The following is a 20,226-nucleotide window of genomic DNA, read 5'->3' as shown; positions in this document are numbered from 1 at the left end:
TACCTGATGTGTGCAATGGTATGCTTGCAGACAGGTTTTTTCAAACTCCAGTGGGCTGGAGTGCTTGGGAGAATGATATCCATGGTTGGCATGTAAGATCTAGTCTTTTCTTCCTTTCAGTAGTCAGCGCTTTTTCTGTTCTTAATTATCCATGTCTGAGCCATTACCAATACAATATGAAATTGTAAAGCAAACAGGTTCCCAGATAGGTGAAGGGTTTGGAGGATGAACTTATCTAATGAACTGTTTCATGAGTTGAATTTTGTCCCCTCGCATTTTGGAATGTGACTTATTTGGAAATAGAACTCCTGTAGATATAATTAATATGAGGTCATACTGGGGTAGCATGTGTCCCTGATCCCACATGTCTGCGAGGAAAGCTAAAGTCATGTGCCATAAGCTAAAGACTAGCAGAAACACGGTCAAGCCACAGACAGCTTCTTTGCAAGTGCTAGACCTGGCCCTGAAAACACCTTGATATAAGTTTTCTAGTTTCCAGAAAAATAAAGCAATAAATACCTACTTTAAGCCAATTGTGTCTGTGTGTGTGTGTGTGTGTGTGTGTGTGTGTGTCTGTGTGTGTGTAGCGCGCACATGTGGGGGTATGTGTTGTAGGATCTGACAGCCCTATCAAAACATTTTATACTATTAAGACTACAGTCCTCTTGACTTCATGTTACTTAGTTTACTCCCTTGGCCTTCATTAGACTTTCAATAAATGTCTATAAATCTAATTAATTAATTAATTACTGTCAGTTCTTCTGTCTCTTGCTGACCTTTTAACTGGCACTCCTCTGAGAGTTGTGTTGGATGCTCTTGCTTCTCCTTCTTATGCTGTCTCCTTGGAAAATTCTGTGTAAACCTTACTTATTGCGGGATGTCATTTAACAAATCATCACAGTCACTTCCATGTCTAGGAAGATACTGCATTCAACCTCACTGGTGCATTGATTCACTCCGCCCAGTAGAATTGGAATGACTGACCCCATGATCCTACTTCGAATGACAATTTGGCTTATTTAGTTCAGTTTCTCCTCTTTTCTTAATCAGAGGAATCTAGCCTTTTCATATTGCAACCTGATGTTCTCATATGCAAGCATGTTGAGCCCCATTTATAGGTACCCCACAAATCAGCCCGCAGGCAGCGGGATGGATATACCTGTGGGCCTCTTTTATTTTGCTCTTCTGTCCCTGATAGGAAGGCTTCCCCTGGTTCAGCACTGCCGATAGATAAATTAGTCTGCTCCAGGGATCACCAGAAGCTTCAGACTCTCACTGTGAAATGTATTTCTATGTTCGCCTTTATGAATAACAAATGTGAGTGTTATGATTCTCCATTCATCTCATTCATTTTTTTTTCCATCTTATTTTGCTCAGATGGAGGAGGCAGGTGTTACTTATTGCTTCCCTCTCAACCTTAAAAGCTTGATCAAAACAACTTTTTCTCCCCTCCATTAAACTCTTGTGAAGTATTTTGCACACTATAGGAATTTAATTCCTGTTTGCTAATGTGCTGATTGATTAAAGATAAAGAAATTAATAGAAGCAAGTGAGTCAAAATGGAAAAACTTTACTGCATCATCGCTGGTACAACAACAAATAACACTAAGAACATCATTAAAGACTAGAGTTATTTGCAAGAAATATCATGCATTTCTTTTCTGGAAATAATGGTATAATGTAATCATGGCACCAAGTTTATTTGTCCATAGCAAACCTCTTAAAAATTATTTTATTCATTTATTTAGTGTACATTTTGCTTGTTTGTTTTGAGGCGTGTGTAGTTCTGCTTTCCTGAAACTTGTTCTGTAGACCAGGCTGGCTTCTAACTCAGAGATCGCCTGACTCTTCCTCCCAAATGTTGGCAGTATAGACATGCACCACCATACCTGGCTTTTTTCCCCCTGGAGTGTGTGTGTGTGTGTGTGTGTGTGTGTGTGTGTGTGTGTTTATATCTACATGCCATGGTGCACGTGTCAAGGGCGAAAAACAACTTTCAGGAATTTTTTTTTTCCTTTCATCATATGGGGTTTAACTCTGATCTTCACACTTTGTGGCAAACCCTAGTTCACTGACCTAACTCATCAACTCAATAGCAAGCCTTGAATGGACTCTTCATTTGCATAAAATGTTTGCTTTCATTGCTCTTTAATTCCTAATGAACTGGCTTATTTACCCATCATTCTCCCATGAATACCACTTTACCTGAGAGCCGATATCACCAAGGTTTGCTGTGTTGTTGATATCTTGTAGCCTGGGGTCCTTTTTGTACTGGGCTCTTCGGGAGCTTTGCCCATTCTTTCTTCTTTCCATGCTGTGTCAAGGTCTGATGAGTCCCACTGTGTCCAGGCTGCTATCTCAGCTCCTCCTGCTGGCTTCCTCTTTCTGTGACTGGTACGTGTTGGTGCAGCTCAGATCTCTGCAGGAAAGATTCTTGTTTCCACTTGCCATGAAATTTCTCTTGGCAAATACATTCACTTGTGGCTTAAATTATCACACAATCTAACCATCTGCTGCTGTCCTTCAAGCTGATCCTCTCCAGCCAGGAACTCTCTGACTGGATGCCTCCATCAAAGGTTTGGCAGGAGCCACTAAACCTAGTATGTGAAACTACCATAGTCCCATCACCCACAGGGTCCTCTGCCCTCTTATAGTCTCTGTATCAATGAAGCTTCACCACCCACCAAAATGATTAGGCCTTCTCTCTTCTCTTAATATCCTTTAGTCATATAAAATTATATGTGAACTCACTTCTTTTCATCCCCATGCCAAATGACAATGTGTCTTTTGCCTGGAACACAAAAGCAGCTTACCACTGGTCTATAGGCTTACTTCCCTGCTATCTTCAAATACTCAGAAGAGTTTTGTAGAAAATGAGCATGTACTATTTTGTCATACTCTTGACTAAGATTTATTACCTTAAGCTTCATTAGCTCAGGATACAGTTCCAATCATGAGGTCTTGAGAAGAAGTTTGTGTCTAATCTAGCCCTGATTTATCTGTTTCTCCCTCCATCCTGAAAGACACCTCATATGTTATATAGCACATTGGCAAAGAAGTGTTTGCTGGTTGACTCTTAACATGAGAATAATGAATGGCTAGGCACAAAATTTCACCTTTTGCTTTCAGTAGCTCTCAGTGCATTGATATAATGGGGAGACTACAGAGGACGTATTTTAGTTTCAGCAAAGCAGGGTTTGTGCCCATCCCTCCCCTCTCTCTCATTGCCTGGCAGCAATGGAATACCGTAAATACCCTGGGTGAGTACTGAACAAGCGAGGAAGCTCAGACGCTGGCGCTGCATTTTAACTTCTCTGAGCAGCACAACACTCTGGATACTCTGCAGTCATACCATGACACAGTCCGTGGCATGATGCCTACGTGTTGTAACAAGCTACTACCAACAGAAACTAAGGACAAAGATGGCGTGTTTTTACAGAGCTGCCTTTGTGCCTGTGTTAAAGAGTTTGCTTCTGTACGAATCACCAAGAGACTACGTCTCGAAAGACTATATTATTTTTCCATGTCTCCCCTTTTCGAGGCAACCCAGTGAACACTGTATTTTCTTACATTCCCGAATTCTGAATAATTTACTACTACTACTGAATAATTTTCTTAATCCTATAAGAAAAACGATTGACCTAAACACTTTTTGAGGCAAAGACTCCATTCTATATTACTAATTTATGAAGTGATATTTTTAATTTGCAAATTCCTACAAATAATATATCTAATGAATGAAAAAATCATGTAAAGAAAATTTCTCCTGTCGCCACCCCATTCACAAAGTTGACAGTCAGTTTTACATTTTCCCCAACTATAGAGCTATGTACAATCATATATATGGACATACACATGATTATACTGACTTATATCCCCTGAAAATTAGTCTGCAAGTCATAATTTTAAGTACCTTTCTAGGTTAATAGGCCTATGGATGTAATTTTGCTTTTAAGTTACATCTTTTTTCATGATTGTTATAAATACAATGTACTGACAATATTCTGATTAAAAGGCCTTTATGCCAGTTTTCAGGGTTGTGGTACTATAAACAATACTGCAGTAAGTACACAGCTGTATCTACTCAATGATGCCTTTATTTCTAGAGGAGAGAGTCTCAAAGTAGGATAATTGAATCAAGGCACATGTGCATTTATGCATGTATTTTTTTTTGTTTGACTAGCTATTGCTCATTTTCAGACAGTTTTAGTTTCCTGTTCCCAAGATGGTTTTGTCACCGTCATATCACCACTCGTTACGTGTCTTTACCTATGAACTTCGGGAGTTACCTTTCTTCAAGGTAAAGGTCAAATTGTTCCCTTCTAAGAATGTCTGTGATATCTTCTTTCTTTTATCCTAGAGGATTTTTTTCTTGTTCTACATTGTACTATTGTTAATGGGAGATAAGCTACATTGGAAGAGCAAAAGCATAAATATCTCAGAAAATATTAGGAAGTCATACAACAGAAACACTAGTCAGTCTATCTATTGACCAACATTTTTGCTTAATAATCCTGTTCCAAGGAAATACAGCCCTAAATTATTTTATTCATCTATTCTCTGATATAATTCCTGAAGGAGACCTTTAGAATATCTTCATTTCCATTTTTACTCTCAAAACCTGAACTTCACAATGCAGGAGTAAAATCCATGCTGCAGCAGATTTTCCGTGTATTTTTCTTTTCTCTTAAGAACGTGCCTTTAATAAACATTCCAGCTTTCCCCAAATTTAGTGAAGACCTATTTGCATTTAACTGTATTTGCATTTAACTGTATCTTTTTCTTGCTTTCTGTATTTGTCTCTGTCCCTGCATTTTGAGATCTACATTCTGATCAGTTACCAAGATATCGGTGGAGTAATTCTTCAAACAGTGTTCTTAGATAAGACGACGCAAGGCTCATCTGTAGTCAGAAGTTTGCTTGCTTAGATGAGACTGAGTTTGTTCAGATACATAGGATTCTTGGCAGATGAGACTCTTGGTTTGCTCTTAAATTGATTCCCTCAGCCTAGCAAACATGCTAATCAAGTGTCCTTGAGCTCAGCGTTACACAAATGGAGGGTGTGCTCTTGTTCTGCTGGGATTGTTTGTTTGTTTATTTGTTTGTTTCCCAACATACAGTCATGTTTCTTTAGTTTATAACCTGCTAATACTACTTTTTAAGGTTCTAGTAAGGAACTTTCAGCTCTGTTTGTGCAGTGATCTGTTTTATTAATCTGACTTCAGATTCAGCTTAAATCAATACTCATTTGATTGAGGTAAACTTTCCTCTGTTTTTCATTTTTAGCCTATATTTCTGTTCATGTGTATGTATGTGAGACAGAGAAAGAGAGAGGAAGAAGGAGAGAGAGAGAGAAGCGCACCCGTGTTTGTATCCTTGCGCATACACATTGGCCAGAAGATTCTGTCAGATGTCCAACTCTAGCCGCATCCACCCTGTTCACTTGCGATGTAATATTTTACTAAACTTAGAGCCAGCGGGGTTTGTGGCTAGTGTGGCTGGCCAGAAGGCTCCAGTGATCTTCTTGTCTCTTCCCACTGCAGTGCTGGGCTTGTGGGTAGAGTAAGTAATGGGTAACGTCACCACACGTAGCTTTTTCTGTGTGTAATGGGGATCCAAACGTGGGGATCAGTTCCCCATGAGTGTGCAGTAAAGCCCCTTACACACCGAGCCATCTCCCCTCCACTTGTTCTTCTTTTTATTAAAAAAAAATGTTATTACTGTTTGTGTGTGTTCTGTACGTGGTTGATGGTGGAGGACAGAGGACGGAGTAAGATTCCTCCCAACCCAGGCTAGAGTTTCAGGTAGTTGTGTGCCATGTGGGTACAGGAAATATAATCCAGGTCCCCTGGAGGAACAGCAGGAGCTCTGACCTCAGAGAGCCATCTGCCAGCCACTCGTAGCTTCTTTTATCCTCACTTTCATAGTCTTTATACACAACATTCCACATCTTACTTCTTCTAACATATTTATCTATTTTAGGTTTTCTGTTTTCAGTGGGTACTGTCATAAGTGACTAGACATACGCTGTCTAAAACATTGTAAGCAAATTAGACTCTAAAGTTACAAGTGTGCTTGTGGGTCACCACAAACCAAAATCGAGGTGTTGTCCGTGTTGACATCCTTCCTGCAGTCCCTCAGGAAGTAAGCATTTCCTCACCTGTTCTGTCATGTAGAGGTCATCATGTTCAAAACCAACCAGACTGCAGCACCTCCGCCTTCTCTGTAGCCATGTGTTCTTGTCTTTTCTGTCTGCCTCTTTGCCCTTTAAGGTCTTTGGTAATTACAATGAATCCACCTGAATAACCAATGGTTATTTATTATTCACTACTCATTATGTCTCAAAGTCCTTTATTTAAAACTATCTGCCTATCTTCTTTTTCCACAGTCAATATCCCCATGCTCTAGGCATTGGGACTATCAGTTGATATATGTAACAGGAATTTGCTGCCTTCTGAGTTCTTTTGTCTTCTACCCCTCTCCAAGCTTCTTTATCCTTTAACCCCCCAACACTGGATAGGAAAGAGAAAAGGATAGAGGAAAGGGGGGGCATTGCTATTGTTAAACTACTTCCTTCTGATTAGGGGCATTAGAGTTCCTTGGGGCAAATTTGACCTTTGCCATCAGGGTATCTAATTTCTTCTTCTCATTTCTCTGCACGTGAATGACTACTTGACAAACTGCAACCACCAGCCAGCCACCCATCTATTAGGTCCCTAGCACTTTTATATCCTCTGAGAAGTCTTCAGGATTCCAAATGTCACACACCCATAGAAACTATCTGCAACTGTCAACACCACGCCCAAGACAGAGAACGTGGCAAATCAGCAAAGCAGCCCCATATCCTTACCCTGGGATTAACACAAAAACACATCTCCATAATATTTCTGCGTTTTTTTTAAAAGAAACCAAAATTACACACAATTCTCACTACAGATGTAGATTATATTTTGCCTACCACACCTGAGTTAAGACCCTTGTACTTCATCCCTCTTACTGAGTAGGAAGCAGTATTTAATCGAATGGTAAGTGAACAGTTCATTGTCAGCATACTGATAATTTTCACAGCTTTTTGCTATTATGTCTGATGAAAATTATTTCCTTTTAGCTTTTGTGTTACATAAATGCCTGATGCAGCACGTTCCATGCTCCTCGTTTTCTGTGCCCGGAGCGACTGACCACATGCTCTTCTTCTTCCAGAATCCAGTGAACATGAAGAAAAAAGTGCAGGTGCCTCAGGGGAGACGCCCTCCCAGCCTTACCCTGCACCAATGTACAGTCAACCTGAAGAGCTAAAGGAGCAGATGGATGACACAAAGCCAATGAAGCCTGAGGAGAATGAGGACTTGGACCCATTGCCTGATAACTGGGAAATGGCCTACACAGAGAAGGGTGAAGTCTACTTCATTGAGTGAGTTTCAGACATATCTTTGAACATTGCCCCCAAAGATCGTAGCATGAAACAAAGATAACGGATTAATGTAGGTATGGGCAAAGAAAACATTATTTTTGCTCACAACTCAAAATGAGCTATTGCCTCCATAAGGACCCTAGAAGACAGCTACTTGTAGCAAAGACTGAATTAAACAACTATATTCTAAAACTCGTAACAGTTTGATACTAAAGAGACACATCTCCGTGTGCTGTTGTTTTCAGATTTAAAAGGCTGTAAGGTAGTGGTTCTCAACATTCCTAACGCAACAATCCTCTAACTATACTTCCTCACGCTGTAGTGACTCCCAACCATAAAATTATTTTCATTGCTACTTTATAATGTGAACAGTTTTGGAGACAGGGGCTTGCCACAGAGGCTGAAACCCACAGGCTGAGAACCGCTGGTATAAGAGACCCTTAAAAAAATGTTTGTCTGCCTGCTTCGCAGACTTACCCTTCACATGAGATCTTTCTAGCTCTTTATTCCCAGAAATGGCTCCCACTATGTTAAGGATTTGGGTAGAATGTGGCTGTTTCGAGCAAAATATTTGCTTCTCACAAATTGTCTCCTTGACCCTGAGGTCAGGTGTCAATAAAACAGTGTGCATAACGATCACTTTTCCTTCTAGTAAAGGTCTTTGTGTGTGTTACTTACATTTATTAGTTTCTTTGGAGTGGGTGCTGCTTATCAACTTAACCAAAGAAACAGAACATGGATCTTTAAGTCACAAGTGATGCTCAACCTAGTCTGTTGTTCTTTCTAAACTTTTTACTAAACAGTATTTTTCATATACTCTTTTAGCAATGTCCAGCTTTTCTATTTAGCAGTATAGAGCATCATAATTTAATACACACATGTAAGGTATAACAATTATCTAGGTAATTAAGGTTTCTATCCTCTCATGTGATATTATTTGTATATGTTCAGAACCCTCTGACTTTCTCCAGCCTTATGTAATGGGTAATTAATATACATAAACTGTAGCTACCTTATCATTTAATTCAGTAGAGTAACTTAAAAAAAAAAACTCTAAAATTGAAGGTCTTGACCCAAAATCAAATCATTGATATGAATGTGACAACCAAAATGTTGACTGGAAATAATAAAAAACTAAAACTATCACAGGTATGTGGCAACTCATTCTCTCAGGATTGTTTGAACCTTAAAAAAATAGAAATTAAAAATTCTCAGTGTTGGGAATAGATAAAAAAGTACATTTGCTCTGACTACTCAAGAAAAGTATTAAAACCGTGCTCCCTTCCCCAACCTACAGTCATTTATGGCTTAGATCTCCATAGGCAGAGATCAGTTGTGAAATTGAAATGTTACCACATACCAATATTTAATTCTCACATGGAGCTGGAAACCTTGATACACGTAGCCCAAGGAATCCATAATCAGGTAATTACTTGGTGCTCTGCTTGACTCCGGCATGGACAAGAAATGCAGTGTTTTACTAAAAATGAATCACTAAACCTCTATATTTTGGCAAATCTTTTTTCTAAGAATAATATCTCCTTTATGCGTTTTGTTTACATAATCAATAACATTGAGTCAGCAGTTATCAGTTATTTGAAAGCAGGAAGTTATGTAGATTTTTGTTAAAGATGATCAACTAAGGATCCTAGAAATATAATTTTGATATTGATAAGAATATCATGACATCATTACAGACCATAAGTCAGGCATTGATGTTCAGAGCAATAAGTATTCGGAGCAATGAGACAAATGAGATACATGTATTAATTATGTAATGGAGGATAGGTAAAGACATGTGGAAATGATAAAATAAAATACACCAGTACAACTTGATTAAATAATAATTTCTATATGTTTCCAATAATGCAATTGTAAAAACCTTCTTGTTGTGCTTATAAAATGAACTTTGCTCTTTTAATTCAGTCAGGTTTAGGGACTGTGAAGAAAAGGGATTTTGGAAGACACAAGTCATGCCCTGCATTTGTAGTAAGTGATGGGGTCTATCTGGGCATGAGAGGATATAACAAAATGGTTTTACTATTCTTCTCTTCAGTCTGCCAGTATTACTTACTAGTCAATCATTCATAAAATTTTTGTTCTTGCTGTCAATCTTATGAGCAGGTCAGGAAAGGAAGTCAAATTGTCATAAGCAGTAAACATTTGAATTTCATGCTGTTCAGTAAAGGATAAGCCTAGATAAGACCTAAGAGGCTGTGTAATTTTTCTATTACTATGAAGAGATACCATTGCCAAGGCAACCGATTCAAAGAAAGAAGTTATTGGGGGTTTGCTTACAGCTTAGTCCATGACCCTCATGGCAGAGAACATGGCAACAGGCTGGCATGGTGCTGGAGCAATATCTGAGATTTTATATGTTGAGACGTCAGTGAGTAATAGAACTAACTGGAAATGAGCCTGGACCAGTAGCTGAGAACTTACCCTTTGATCCACAAACTAGAAGCAGAGTGAGAGAGACAACTGGAAATGGTTGGGCTCTTAAAACTTCAAAGCCTACCATCCCCTGTGACAAACCTCCTCCCACAAAGACACACTTCTAATCCTTCCTGAACAGTTCCACTAACAGGGGATCAAGCATTAAAGTATGAGCCTATGGGTGTCATTCTTACTCCAACCACCGCAGAGATTAAAAGGAGGGTGAGAGAACACGCTTGGGAAGTTACTCTCACGAGTAGCTATCCTGCTATAGGCGTGATCCTTTCAAAGACCCTCATCTCTAGTTAAGTTAGAGGTAGTCTACTATTTTGCTAGATAATTAATCCTGAAAGGTAAGCAAGGAGTTGACTTTCCACTGAATATTCTTTCTTTTTTTTTTTTTTCTTTTCCTTTTGGTTTTTTGTTTTGTCTTTTAATCTTTTTCATGATGCCCGCATGGAAGGATCGTTCAGAAATGTATCATTCAGAACAGCGATAGGTTTCAGTGGGAAATTAAAACAGAATGAAATAAACAATTCATTTTGATTGTAGCCAGAGAAGTGATATACCAAGATAGATATATCTAGGCTGCAGGGAAAGTGAAGATGCGTGCGTGCGCGGAGTGCAGCTGAAGTCACAAACACAGAAGGCTATGTGGGTGCACGGTTCTGCCCGGTTCCTGCGCAGAAGGAAGCAGCCCCGCCCACTCTTCATGCTGAACCTGCTTCAGTTTCATCTTTCCATCCTCTGCAAGGGGTAGTGCGCATCTACTCTGCGTGATAAGCTCAAGTACGACAGGGAGGTGCCGGAAGTGCGGCAGGATCTGCCTGTTCTTTTGTCCCTCATTTCCACAAATTTCTGCTTACTCTCACTACCTGCTCTGTGCTGCCCTTTCCTTTCTCAGCTACAGTTGACAAAATAAATCAGCATTTCCACCCAATATCTTCATTTTGCAAGAGCCTTTGCTGTTAGGGATTCGAGACTTCTTGGGAAACAGCTATATTAGAGAAGGAGACTGATAGGAAGTTGATGGGCAGTGAGAAAGAACCTTCTGTACTGGGCTATGATGCTTCGCACAAGCTATGATGCTTCCTGGGTAAAGTCACAGTAACAGGAAGCCAACCAAAAAGGACAGGAGCAAAAACACGCAAAGCTCTGATGCCTAATCAGCATGCAAATTATGCATAACTTTTTCTTTTCTTATGAGTAAAAATAAATAAATAAATAAATAAACAAACTTTAAACGTCTGAGCAATTGTCAAAAAAGACCAATTTTACTTTCTAATTTAAAATAAACAGTTTATTTAAAATGTAAATGGAGCTGTCACCGAAATAAATAAGGTAAATATTTGTGGAAGTGTTTTAAAAGACAAAAAGTAGAGAATACAAAAAGGGAAAAGCAAAGAGGAAAAATGAGGTGAATGGAGGCAGGAATTTCCCTGTGTGAAAAACGGTTTTGCTAGGTGCGGAAGGTCAGTGTTATGGGGCCTCCACTCCTCTTCATTCCCAGCAGCAACAGACAACCAGCTCCCTGAAGAGCTCCTCCCCCACCAAACTTCACTGAAATCCTGCCTCCTGTGAAAATAAAGGCCACCACAAAACAGAAAATAAGTGAGCGCTCATTTTAAAATTGGCATATGCAAATTTATTTCCAAACAACTCCATTCTGAAACATTAATAAGTATCTATAAGTACACATGGATATAAACACTGAGGTTTTAATCAAAGTGACAGGTAATTCTTTTTGTCTTCTATGCAATAATGTTCACAACTATTAATTTTGTCTGATATCACAGAATGGTTTATAAGGGTCAGGGTTTAGTTCATTTTAATTTTTTTTTGTTTTAGTGTGTGTTTGTGTTAGTGTGGGGTGTGTGTGTGTGTGTGTGTGTGTGTGTGTGTGGTGTGGTGTGGTGTGGTGTGCATGTACCATATAGGGCACTGGATTCCTGGGGCTGGAGTTACATGCGGTTGTAAGCTACTGACCATGGATGCTGGTGGCTGACATCTGGTTCTCTGGGAGAGCAGGAGTCAGTCTTAACTTCTGGACTGTCTTTCAATCTTGATAGGCTAAGTTGTTTAGAAACTTTGTATTTAAAAGATAATTTTTGTCGTTGCTCCTATCACACTGATGAATTAATGAGTTATTTCTGTTTCTCACATTTTAAAGTCACTTTTTTTAAGGTGAGATAAAACTTTTTTTTTCTTTCACTGTTCTCTCTTACATTACATCTCAACCATAATTTCCCCTCCCTCTCCATTCCTCCCGGTCCCTTCCGCTACCATCCCTCTCCAGATCCACTCTTGTTTCCCTTGAGAAAAAAAATCAGGCCACCTAGAAATATCCACTGAACACGGCATAACAAGATACAACAATACTAGGCACAAACCCTCATATCAAGGCTAGATGAGGCAACCCAGTAGGAGGAAAAGGGTTCCAGGTTCAGGCAAAAGAGTCAGAGACATTCCTGCCACCCCAACTCTCGCATTTCAAAGTCCCGCAAGAGCACCAAGCTACACAACCATAATGTATAGGCAGAGGACCTAGTTCCGACCCATACAGGCTCCCTGTTTGTTGCTTCAGTCTCTGTGAGCACCTATGAGCCCTACTTGGTTAGTTCTATGGTATTTGTTCTCTGGTTTCCTTGACCATTCTGGCTCCTGCAATCCTTCCTCCCCTTCTTCAGAAGTATTCCCCTGGCTTCATCTTGCAGGTCTCATGTCTGTTCCCATCAGTTTCTGGGTGACGCTCTGTAGTACTCTTTTTTTTTTAACTCTACAATATTTGGGGTGTTTAGGCCTCAACCTCTTTTCCAGCCTCCCATCCCTAGGTATCAGGGAGGTCAATGGGAAGAGGGAGCCCAGAACTCTTTACTTCTCCCAGTTATTTAGGGACCAGGGATTCTTTCAGAGCTCTATAGCAATCTCTGTCAAAGATGCAGCCAGCAGTCTCCTTCATGACACTGCAACCTGAAGCTCCACACTGCTCCAAACTGCCACACTGTCCATCTCTTAGGTCTCTCCAAACTACTACACACCACATGCCAACACCACACACCACACTTTTTCTTTCTGGGCTCTCATATTTATAATATCAGAGCCCTAGACCACACCACTCTTATTGCTGCAAGTGAAAGGCCCTTACTCACTGGCAAGAGCCACGTCCCTCACGAGATAATTAACAACTGCCACAAACTTTAGCCCAATTAAAATCCCATGCTTGAGGCCCTGAAGAGAATGATGCTCCAACCAAGGACAATTCATGGAGAGGACTTAAAACTCCAGCTCAGATGTAGCCCATAGACTCAGTCTCCAAGTGGGGTCCTAGTAAGAAAGAGCAGGGACTCTCTCTGACATGAACTCAGTGGCTGGCTCTCTACTCAAGACCCCCTGGGAGTGAAGCCTTGATAGGCCACAGAGGAAGACAATCAATGCAACCAGTCCTGATGAGGCCTGATAGGCAAGGGTCAGTTAGAAGGGGAGGAGAACCTCCTCTATCAATGGACTAGGGGAGGAGCATAAGGGGAGAAGACGGAAGGTGGGTGGGATTGGGAGAAGTGGGAGGGGCCACAGCTGGGATACAAATTGAATAAATTGTTATAAATTATAATAATAAAAAAGGAAAAAAATTCCCACATTTGGGTTGAAAACAAAACCATATTCATATAACATAACTGAGTTTACAAAGAAACCAAAACTTTCATTACAACACCCCTCTAATGGCAACTGGGCTAGGCACTAATCTATGAGTATCGCAGAATATCAGTAGGAATCTTCTTCTAATTTTTTTTTTTTTGTCAGTCATGTTTGGTTCTATCCTGGTTCTCTGGGCTGACCATCCATCCATCCATCCAATCGGTGTCATGTGTGAATTCCCTCTCCTGGCATGGGCCTCAAGTGAGACCAATCATCGGTTGGCCACTCCTACAAGTTCTGCGCCACCATTACCCCACCACATCTTGCACACAAGAGAGATTGTGGGTGGAAGGTTATGCGACCAGGTTGCCACTGCAAGGAGCCTTGCCTGGTTATAGAAGCTGGCCAGTTCAGGCTGTGTATTCCCCCATGACTGGGAGCCTTCACTAGGATCACTCTCTTAGATTCCAGGGAGTTTTCACTGCATTACATTGCCCCCCACCAAGTGCACCCTAATTCTAGTTGTCTCTCCCAGTACTCACTCCCTTTGTCCTGCCCACACCACCTGCCTGATCTCTCTTGGCCCCATCCCAGCCTACCTGAAAAATCTATCCTATTTCTCCTTCCCAACAAGATCCATGAGTCTCACCTCGAGCCCTCCATGAAACTTAGCCTCTCAGGATCTCTGGATTGTAGCTTGATTATCCTTTACTTTACAGTTAATGTTCACTTATAAGTGAGTCCATGCCACGTTTGTCTTTCTGAGAGTGGATTGCCTCACTCAGGATGATCTTTTCTAGGTCCATCCATTTGCCTGCAGATTTCATGATGTCATTGTTCTTAACAGCTAAGTAATACTCCATTGTGTAAATGTACCACATTTATCCATTCTTTGGATAAATGTTAATTATCTAGGTGGCTTCCAGTTTCCGGCTATTAAGAGTAAAGCCGCAGTTGCCAGGGCTGAGCAAGTGTCCTTGTGGTAAAATGGAACATCCTTTGGGTATATGCCCAAAAGGGTATCGCTGGGTTTTAAGGTAGATTGATTCCTCCTTCTCAAAGCTACTTCTTTAGATGAATGATAAACACAATTTTTTAATCAATTGCAGTGACATTTTAGTGGGGAGAAATGACTATCTGATAAGGTACTTTTTAGTAAAATTGTTTTAAATGATGAGTCATCATAGTCTCCCAAACATACATTTAACAGTAATAGTGACCTATATCTGGCAATTTTAAAGATGATAAAGGCTGGTAGCTTCATTGATTCACCATCACCTTCATTAATATGTTATCATTTATAATAGGCAGAACATTCATTATAAATTCAAATGAGAAATATGCAAATGCGTTTTGAACGATTTATCCTATATTGAATGCCCATTTTTTTTCAGGCTGTGTTTAAATTACCTTAACAAAAATAGCTAATATATTAAACATTCACACTCTGTTCATTTTAATCATCACATCATGAATGTGAGGCTTCTATAAATCCATAGCTAGGTGCCAAGAAGTTGTGTAACCAAGAAATGATAAAGCCAGTATTCCTTTCTTCTCTTTAACAAATATTTACTATATACATGCTGTGTGCCAGGAACAATATTAAACATATACTAGTCAACAAAACTAACAAGGTTTGTGGTTGCATGCTGTATAACTGGTCTCCATGAGCCTTGCTCTTCAAGTATCTACTCTACTGACTAGTTAGCATATAGGGTTAGTCACATAGCTACCTGATAAGGGGATGATTTGTCCTTGTTTTATAGACAAGGTTCTGAGGCAGCCGTGGATAACATAACAACCTCAAAGTTCCATAGCTGTCTCCCCCTATAAAGCTATTCCACTACCCCATACTACTTCTAATATGTAAGCAAACGTTAGTCAGAGTGAACTTGTATAATACAAGTGCTTTTTGTTCAGTGCATTTCTTGACCAGAAATACCCTATCCCAGAGGCTAAGTGTTCCAAAGAGAAGAGTGGCCACGGGGTTAATCTCAATTGACAGGCTTTAGGAATCCCATTAAATTGCTTCTTTTTCTAGTAGTCAGTTTAGTTGGTGACACAAAAGAAGCTGCTATTGCTTTGGCAATAAACAAAGAGGCGACAAGAACCTATTTGTTTCCTACCATCTTCAAGAATGTGAGGACATTATGTCTTTTAAGTAATGCAGTTTTCAAAGTAGGGTTTTGAAACTGGAATCACATATGTGAAAAATGTTACACTTGTATACGGTTGTCAAATCTATGTCAGAGATGAAATTGTTTTTAAGCTCTAAATACACACAAACACACAGTTTGTGTTGCCTTTTTGTTGCTATTTCTGTTATCTTCTTAAGTTTAAGTAAATCACCATTAATTGTCTCTAGCAAAACTTTCACTTGTTACTTTGAAAATAAAATACTTTGGAAATTTATTATAAAGAAGTAGAACCCATTTTTTTTAGTACTTGGCAACCTCAGAAAAACTTTTTCTTCTAGGCTTGGTATATTACTTTCGGGTACAAAACTTGACTTGGATTTAATTTCTTATATGTTTTATGAAAGTATTAGATATACTTCATATTTTTCCTTTATGCATGTTTTCCTGTACCTTCATAAGTTTCATGCTTAACTGATAAAAAAATAAGCATTTTAGGCAAAATTTTATGAAATTTCAACCTCTAATAATGAAAATGATATTTATAATAAAATTTCTTTTTAAAAGTGCTTGTTAAATGCATGCAAAGAAATGTGATGGAAATTCACATACTGGTGTTATAAAAATCATAGAACTACTATTTAAGAAATAGTCCCCATATAAGTCATTCATAATTCCTCTACATTGGGGTTGCCAATGTCTGAATATGAAAAGAAGTGAGAAATTTTTTAAATAGTATCTTGAAGCAAAAATATCCAAAGTTAATTATCAGTGATATATAGCCATCTATATATATATTTTTTTTTTTGATCCTTTAACAGTTCCTTTTTAAATGATGATACAGAACGAAGATAACATCTTTGGGAAGTGAGACAATCTGGAGATTTTTATTTACTATGATATAGAATGGAATAAATCTATAAGCTTTAAAACAATCTTTTGTTTGGATTTTAATAAAATATAATCAGCAGTCTGTATTGTTTTTATCGTGTATCTATATAATGACTGCTCTTGAAACCTTAAAATGCACATTTTAAGTTTCTGTGGACTCAACCTCTGTTGATTTAGAGAAAATGGGAAGAAGCAATTAGCAGCACTCATCAAATTTAAATTGTAAAAGACAAGAGTTTAAAATTTCATAGAGTAGTGGAAACATTGTCTTGATCAAGCTGACAACACAAAAATGAAGAACAAAATAAAAGGGAAAGAAATAGAAAGGAGAGAGAATGGGAAGGAATGCATTCCTTTAAATCCTGTTTGAAGTGGGTTCCTCTTAAGCATTCACTATATATTCCTTGACATGCAATTTGTATCCTGACAGGGGGAAAAAAAAAGACAAGTGAGAAAGACGGAATGGGGGAGAAATCATGGTATGAAATTCAGGTAGAAAAATCTTCAGTTTTTCTCCCATAGAATACCCTGCCTGCTAGCATGTTTTTTCATTAACTTAATTTTGTTAGCAGTGCATGGAATTGAAGCCAGATTTTTATGCCTACTCCACAAACACTTTACCGCTGACTGTATCTCCAAACAAATTTTAATACAGTCTATACTGTAACTCCCAAGACCTAATATTCATGTGTGAAATATACAAATATGGGTTCTTTAAAAGTCTTTATTCTACAGGGAAATGTGAGAGTTGAAGGAATGAAATTTAGTTCTCCAGTGACTTGACTGAGACTTTAAGTTGATGGGAAGAACGCTTTTTCTAGTGGAGTTATTGGTCTGTACTCACCCCGCGGGCTCCTTCACCTCTATGCACATGCAATTTAATACAGCAAATGCCCGCTGGGTCCAAGGCAATCAGTGCTTTCAGGGAGCTTTAGTGATTACAGCCTTCAAGTAGTTAGTATGAAAAGTTTTCTTCTAAATGACTGGCAGGGAATTGGACTAGCTCCCTGATGGTTATCCAAGGGGAGGAGAGAAACATCTCCCTATGAAAAAGGGAGATGAACAACATGCCTCTTTCTAAAGCACATGAGAGCAGGACTCCCTCAGACCTGGGTTTTCACCAGTCCTTTCAGTTTCCTGTGCTAGACATGTAACTCATACACGTTACCCGTTCAACCTTTGCCTCTACATCTATAAAGTGGATGTAATGATTTTCAGCCACAAAGATTGCTTAGCATTAGAAGAGGTGAGAGGAAAAAAAATCAGCGGTGAGAGGCAGAGTCTGTGGCTTTGCCTCAACATGACTGTGGTACTCTCAGCAGCTTTTCCTGTTAACATGAAGCAATTTTTCTGTGAGAAGATGAGATGTTGTTCTTTAACTTGCTACTTTGTCTGCTTGGCAAAGGTTAAGGTTCCAACATGTATGGGCATTTCCCCCTCCACTTGCCGGTCAATCTGTGCGCATCTTCCAGGGTATCTTGAGATGAATTTAAACTGGAATTTTGCTTTTGAATGAAATTCCACTTCTGTCTTATTATAGACCTGGGTGTATAGTTTGACATTAGAGTTGGGGTTAGATCGATAGGACCAACCATGTGTCTTAGATTTTTATCAAGATTATTAAATAGGACATCAACTAAACCTGAATCGCTACTGATTGATTCTTTTCATGAACATTTTACTTCATCCATAGAAACATGTAAATCAAGACATTACTGTGATTCAAAGTTCCTGGAAATATATGTTCCATTTACCCACTAGAATAAGAACAACCTCTGTGCAAATGAAACCTAAAAGGGCCCATCTCTGTTAAAGCACGGTATAAATAAGTCCATTTGTGCAAAACACGGTGTAAGATTATACTGCACTAGCATTTCCTTTTAATGTCATTTCCTTTTGGTGGCACACATCTTGGATAGATACAGAAAATTGATGCCAAGCACCCGAATCTGCCCTAGCTGGGGAAGTGAAAGGAAATGCCTTCCTTGAATTTGAGAAAAGATAATATACAGATTGGGGGAGGGGAGATTCTCAATGATTCCATATTGTGTAGTTTCCTGCCCAGCATTAAATCCTATACTCAAATGGAATTATTAAGGTTTAAAATACATAATTTAAAGGAAGTGGAAAAACTATTTAGTGTGTTGTCTCCCAAATGCATTAAAAATATCTCCTTTGTAAGGCATGTTGGAGGAACATGCAAATTACAAGGCTGCTGAGAGCCACTATTGAAAAATGCTGTGCTGTGTCTTCATGTGATGTTTAAGACAATTACTGGAGGTAACTACTACCCACATTTCTTTCAGAATCATTTCTGAAGAACAGCTAAAAATACTGTTAACTATAAGAGACTCAATCTGTCAAAATGTATTAAAGTGACACACGGCTAACTCTAGTTCAACCTAAAAATTCATTCTGTAATGAAATGCTTTATATAAACTCAAGAAAGCTGGGACGCTCACAGCTCGTTCCTAAATTAGCCGGTATTTGAGACCTATGCTAGTGTAGTATAGAAATGGTAATTTGACTCCCTTGGTGTCTGCTAATGGCCCCTTAGTACCTATGCATAGATACATTTACTCTTATGAATATGTCTGAAGAACTTAGAAATTACTTCTCTCCAGAAGAGATCAAGAATTGAGAAAAGCCAAATCGGGCCATTTCTGTCCCTTGCCTAACTCCCACTGTATGCCCCTACCTGATACAATTATGGAACTCCACACAGTCATGACACCCCTCACCCCACACACAAACAGGCACCTGTGCACTTTTCACTGAGGCAAAACAAACAAACAAACAAATCAAAACACTGGCATACCAACTGCCAGTGTTCTGGTCCTCACATTCAGAATATTCAAAACCTCCAACCTCAGTTAAGAGGAAGAGAATGGAATATATGTTGACATCTGGCTAGGACATGAACGGATGACCATGTCCACAACAGTTTCAATCCTCTTGAAACTTGATAGTGTGGTAGCACCAGCTTTACAGAGGTCAAGCTGATGGACGGTGAAAGCTGGCAAGTGTGCTGGATGATTTAGTTTGTCAATACCTGATTAAATCATTAAAGTCCCGTCCAGATGCATCTGTTACTGAAGAGCTCCTACAGCTGAGGGGAGTTACAGGTAGATATTTCTCCTTGCTTCACACGAATGTCAAAGGGAAAGGGGAATTTCCTCAGCATCTGGATTTTCATAACACACAGATTTTAATGTCTGTGCTGGCTAGGTCTGGGGATTTTTGCTCTGTGTTTTTTTTTTTGTTTTGTTTTTTGTTTTTTGTTTTTTTTGTTTTTTTTCCCCTCAACTTGAGACTGCAGTCACCTAGGGAGAGGGAACAACTTCAGTTGGGGAATTACTCCATCAGAATGGCCTGTGGATGTGCCTGTGACATTTTCTTGATTGATGATTGACAGGAGGGATTAGGGAGCTGGGAGCAGTGCAACCACTGGGCAGGTGGTGCTGGATATACGAAAAAGTAGGCTATGAGAACAAACTACTCAGCGACATCCCTCCATCTGCTTCAGCTCCCTGCTCAAGCTCCTGCCCTGACTTCTCTGGACATAGAAATGTAAGCCAAATAAACCCTTTCCTCTCCTAAGTTCCTTTGGGTTGTAATAACTATCCCAGCAATGGAAAGCAAAGTAGGACACTTCTCAAATCAGAGATGGCCTCCTTATAAGCAGATGAATGATGGCCTAGAAAATGCTGCGTGAAG

At 39.3% G+C, this 20,226-nt stretch overlaps 1 protein-coding gene across 10 annotated transcripts in view; it reads left to right on the top strand.

Moving 5' to 3' along the window:
- Window positions 1-20,226, top strand: part of Magi2 (membrane associated guanylate kinase, WW and PDZ domain containing 2) — a 1,408,809-nt gene that overhangs the window by 919,180 nt on the left and 469,403 nt on the right. For all 10 annotated transcript variants that reach the window (XM_060374145.1, XM_060374142.1, XM_060374143.1 and 7 more), the window contains one exon: window positions 7,201-7,411. In XM_060374145.1, coding sequence (XP_060230128.1) covers window positions 7,201-7,411 — 211 coding nt within the window. The remainder of the gene's footprint in view (window positions 1-7,200; window positions 7,412-20,226) is intronic.

Source organism: Meriones unguiculatus, chromosome 21, assembly GCF_030254825.1.
Source record: "Meriones unguiculatus strain TT.TT164.6M chromosome 21, Bangor_MerUng_6.1, whole genome shotgun sequence".
NCBI lineage: Eukaryota > Metazoa > Chordata > Mammalia > Rodentia > Muridae > Meriones > Meriones unguiculatus.
This window is presented reverse-complemented; position numbering and strand designations above follow the sequence as displayed.